Source organism: Fopius arisanus, unplaced genomic scaffold (assembly GCF_000806365.1).
Source record: "Fopius arisanus strain USDA-PBARC FA_bdor unplaced genomic scaffold, ASM80636v1 scaffold00045, whole genome shotgun sequence".
Lineage (NCBI taxonomy): Eukaryota > Metazoa > Arthropoda > Insecta > Hymenoptera > Braconidae > Fopius > Fopius arisanus.
The window spans coordinates 946,017-950,962 of record NW_011887784.1 but is presented as its reverse complement, the minus strand read 5'-3'; the positions used below and the strand labels follow the sequence as shown (position 1 = coordinate 950,962).

Below are 4,946 nucleotides of genomic sequence, written 5' to 3'. Positions count from 1 at the left end.
AAATTTCCTTTTTTCTCAACTGAACCCAATGTTTCTTTTATCGATTGCACTTATCGTATGTATTTTCGTTATATACCCCTATGGAAAGACCCCACATGCAGGTGACGATAAAAAATGATTTAATGATCTACATTTACCTCTAGGCATTCCACAAGGTCCTGGTGTTCTAGCGCTGTCCAAAAAATCAAGATCATACTTTCTTGCACGTGGGAACTTGAGGGCAACATGACCGTAGGCGTAGTGCAGGAGATACGCCCCAACGATTACCCACATCCACACACCAACTCGTATCATCTCTGGAATTCGATTAGGCCTCAGCCTCATACAAAACGAATGAGTATTTTAACTCTCAATACCGTTAAAACGCAAAACCACAAGATGCGTTTGACCAGCCACCGGTCAGCCTCTCGTTTTATATATATAAATTCTCAATCTCTTCTCTCTGTCAGTTTCTCGTTGCACTTCCTATGTGGTTCGTTAAAATTTCAATCTTTCCCACCGGTACACGAACGACTTTCTGAGTGCGTAAATACGTCCTTGTGAGAACCTCATTGGAACCGCACAACAGCTGGATCTCGTCTCAATCTACCTTTTTTTCCTTTTTTTTTCTCTTTTTTATGATCTGAAATGAAAAAAAAAAAATTTTACTTTAAATCTTTGACGTAAGCTCGTTTAGTTTGTGGTGGAAATTTCCTCAATTTTATTTCTATTTTTAATGAGTTATTTGATTTTAGTAATTATCGTCACCCCATCCCTTCAATTTCCCCACAAAAAAGGATGAGGTTTTTTCTCAATTTTATTTGGAGCTACTCTAAATTGTATTGAAATATGAAAGGCAGAGGAATGTTTCCTCATCAATAATTGATGGTGCGATCTAAAGTTTGAGTTATTGCTGGAAGTAACCAAGAAAGATTATAATTTTTATCGGGGAAATTTTGTGAATATTTTATTCCTTGAACTTTCTATTTTAGATCAATTGTATGCAGTCAATCTCATGAATTTTGTCATTAAATTGAGATAAAGATATTGCCGGGGTAATAATATTTACTGCAGTCGTTTGCAGACTTCGTTTGCTGAAACAATATGAAAGGCAAGTCGGCATTTCCTCATCAATGATCAACTACGAAACGCCAATCAAAAATTATTAGCGAGAATAAGTTCAACAAAATTACATAATTTTCACAGGAAAATATTACTGGATTATTCGCTCCCACACCTTTTCGTTTTCAATGAAGCGTGCATCCTTTGATAATAACGATATAATACATATAATGATCTCTTAATTTTCTCTCCTTGAAGATCAATCATGTGAAATATTATTTATTCAATTTATTATTTATAACACAAAATTATCATCCCAATAAAGTACTGGAAATCATTTCTGAGACAATTTCGTCTCAAAGATTTTTGTTTCCTAACTAATTATATTTCATTATTTCTGCGTTACTCCTCATTAAAAGTAATTAAGGAATAATTGTAAGGAGTCTGAAAATTGATATCTATTAAATTTTATAAAATATTCTTACGAACTATGAAACAAGAAATTTTCAAAAATTCTTCATTTTCAATCTTAAAAAAAAAACAGGGGAATTCCTGAAAATCGGTGCAACAATTTCCGAAATTTCCCAGAACAATTCCATAAATCGAAATTCGTACTAATTACGTGATTTTTATTTTGCAAACATGAAAAGAGCTGCCGTGCCGCTTGAACGCGGTGCATCCTCATTTCCACGAATACCAATCCCCATTACCTGTGAAAAAAGAAAAAAAAAGAATTTCCCATCCCCGCAGTATCCCCAATGGACAAGATCCTTTTTCCCTCCGAGAAAGAGAGAGAGAGCAAGAGAACCGGTAGTTCGAAAAGCCAAGGACGCCCCCGAAGAGCCTCCGGACACGTTATTTTTTTTTTCCCACCTGTTATCCCGAAAAATCCCTCAACAATCGCCTCCCCGCAAGATCCCCAACTCAACTTTCAGATCCATTCGGAATTTCCATATCGAATCAACATTCACTTCTGCAGGCAATGCAGCCAATCTGCATTCTTGGTGCTCGATAGATAATTTAAAATATAAGTCCCCGCGGTGAAAAAAAAAAACAACAAAAAACGGGCGAGGGCGAGTAAAAAATTGTGCAAACGAGACTAAAAATTCAGTTTACCTCGGGCCAAATAAATCTCAAGTGTTAATCCAACAAACAATTTACACGTCACAGTTCACCATTGCACTCGCGACAAAAAAAAAAGCGAAGTAAAATCATGGAAAAAACCTCAGGGGGAAAGAATAAAAAAAAAAAAATGATCGATTGTCAGGTGGCGGCCATTTTGGTAGCCAATCGTGATGTGTATTTGTCGGTATGATATTTGCAATGCAATTGGTTGGAAGCGCGCACCAGACTAGGTCCTCGAGACGATGACGTGACGCTGGCAAGTCCCGGACTGGGGGCCCCAACGCGACTCCTTCCTGACACCGCTCTACCTTTTCAACAAACCAAACGAGAGGCGAAAGAAACAACTTCGGAGAGAACCCCTCACTCTCTTCCCTTCCACCTACGTCTCACCTGCCCACCTCCACTTTTCCTTCTCCTTCCTTATAAAACCTCAGAACACTGTGTCGCCTAGCTCGCGTACCTCGCGTACTTCGCGTACTTCGCGTATCTCGCGTATCTCGCGTACCTCGCGTACCTCTTCACCAGCATTCACATCTTCTCATCCCAGAAGGGATGTATACCTTCCCCATTTTCATTCTTTCAGATAATTTTTATTAAACAATCGTTGGAATATCCATTTTGGATTTCGTCATATCATCACGACTCGTGATTGACGAAATTAATTCTTTTACTCCTACATTTTAATTCCATTTTTATTTCACAGGTGCTGGGGTTAGCGGTTATAGTTATAGCGGCATAATAAATATTTTTCAATCCCTAATTTTTAAGGTTTTCCTCTTTTAACAAACTATAATAAATACATAAATAAGTATTTAGGGATTTGTTAAAAAATTATTGTTACGTATTATTGCATTATTCACGTCGTTTTATTTTAGAGACTCCAATGTTCCATTAATTTTGTTATAATTCAATTCAAAGTTCAAAAAAGTTCAAATTCAATTTTTCATGTTAAATGATGATTGAATTTTCAATAAATCGAAAATTCCGAGAAATTGTTTCCTGAATTTTCAATTAAAAAAATAGAAAATTATTTGAAGATTCCAAAAATCAATGGATTAATAAATGAATAATTCCATAGAAATTTGATGTCACTGTTAAAAATTGAAATTTTCAAAGATCCGATGAAATATTGTTTTTAATCAATTCCACTCATTTGAATAGTTTTTACAATCCCCTGGATGACGGTAATTGGCCAGAAAAATGTTATAAAAACCCCAAGTTCTTTTATTTGAAATTCAAATAATTCTCCAACGGTGCAAATCTCCTCGGAAGAAGTAATTATTTTTCTCAGTGTGACGATTGAGAATAAAAATATGTATGAACGTCCTGATGAGGCATTTATCGGGAGACGATTGAGATGATATGATGCTGGCAGATGAATGAAAACTTGTTGAGTATTTTCTCGGACGTTAATGCCTCCTGTCGTTGGCCCAGATGACTGCCATTGGGAATGGAAAGCCGGATGAATCCGCTGGAGACATTGGTGAAAGATGCTTGTCCACTACACGCGTAATTAGTCCAGCTTTGTTGATATACATCCGATTCCAAGGGGTTTACGACCCCATAAATTAATGATATTTTGTCATTTCGGGGACTGCGGGGATTGGGATTGCGTGGGGAAAAATTTATAGTTTAATTTAGCCGACGGACAGGAACCCTTCCTGGGCAATTCCGCAATTGCTCTCCAAAAATCTGAGTAAAAAACACAGTTTAAATTCTGGGGAGAGATTGTGTTTTTAGTCAATGTTGTTTTATCATTTATCATTTTATCATTTAGATTTATGAATCGCCATTATGTTGGAGGATTATTATCCGTAAGTAGAAAAAAGTACTTGGACTAGTACATTTTCATTAAATCAATATCTATATATTTAATCAATAGTTATTGAGGAAAAATTAAAAATCATCACTGACATCTGGTCGCACAGCGGATTAGACTTCAGATATTTATTATATGATTTTCTTGAAATATGTAATAGCAAATTATCTGGGAAAATTATCACATCTTTAGAGTTTTATAAATATTACAATTCCAATTGAATATATTATATTTTGAATATTTATTTCAAAAATATATTTTTGGATTGATATTAAAACAAAAATCATGGGAATGAAATGACTAGAATTATATTAAATGAATTTTTAGGTATTTTTAACTAGGTTATTAATGGTATTTTGACATTTTAGTGCCACTGGAAATATTTTAAAGGAAAATTCTGCGAGGATTTTGTAGTTTCTACAAGAGTTTCGAAAAAAATTCCTGCAAGACGAATACATTGAACGACCGCTCGACTCCTAGTCCAGTTTTGATTAGAAAAATTCTTCGTGTAGACGTTTTTTCTGCCGATTGTTCTGGAGATATTCGCGAGTTTTGTGGAGTAGAAAACAACGGCCATTAGAAAGCAAGAAAATTTTCCATCTCGCATCATCTGGTAAACCCGTAAAATCAACTTCTCTCGATACATCCGACTCCGACATCTCCACCAAACTTTTGCTACTGCAGTCGCATTATGCATGATGTTTTTTATGGTAAGCCACGAGTCCATCAGCCCTTTACGGATTTTACTCTTTTATACGATTCAGTAAGTGGATCACACCAGTTCCACTCCTACGGTCCTCGCAATTCACTGAGGATTCTTCAAAAAACCGAATAAAAAACATCGCAAAAACATCGCAAAAACATCGAAATAAAAAATCCTGGTTTTTTCATTGTTCGTATTTTTAATTATTACAAACTTTCAATTAACTCGAATTTCAATTGATTAGCATAATCCTGATTT

At 35.5% G+C, this 4,946-nt stretch overlaps 1 protein-coding gene across 5 annotated transcripts in view; it reads right to left on the bottom strand.

Moving 5' to 3' along the window:
* The window catches only part of LOC105267282 (uncharacterized), a 21,357-nt gene extending 19,102 nt beyond the window's left edge, over positions 1-2,255 (bottom strand). For 4 of the 5 annotated variants that reach the window (XM_011306016.1, XM_011306018.1, XM_011306021.1 and 1 more), the window contains exons 1-2: positions 2,158-2,255; positions 138-622 (exon numbers count right to left, since the gene is read on the bottom strand). In XM_011306016.1, the coding sequence (XP_011304318.1) occupies positions 138-324 (187 nt within the window). In that variant the 5' untranslated portion in view covers positions 325-622; positions 2,158-2,255. The remainder of the gene's footprint in view (positions 1-137; positions 623-2,157) is intronic. The other variant, XM_011306017.1, reaches the window with a different exon arrangement.
* Positions 2,256-4,946: the final 2,691 nt, after the last annotated feature.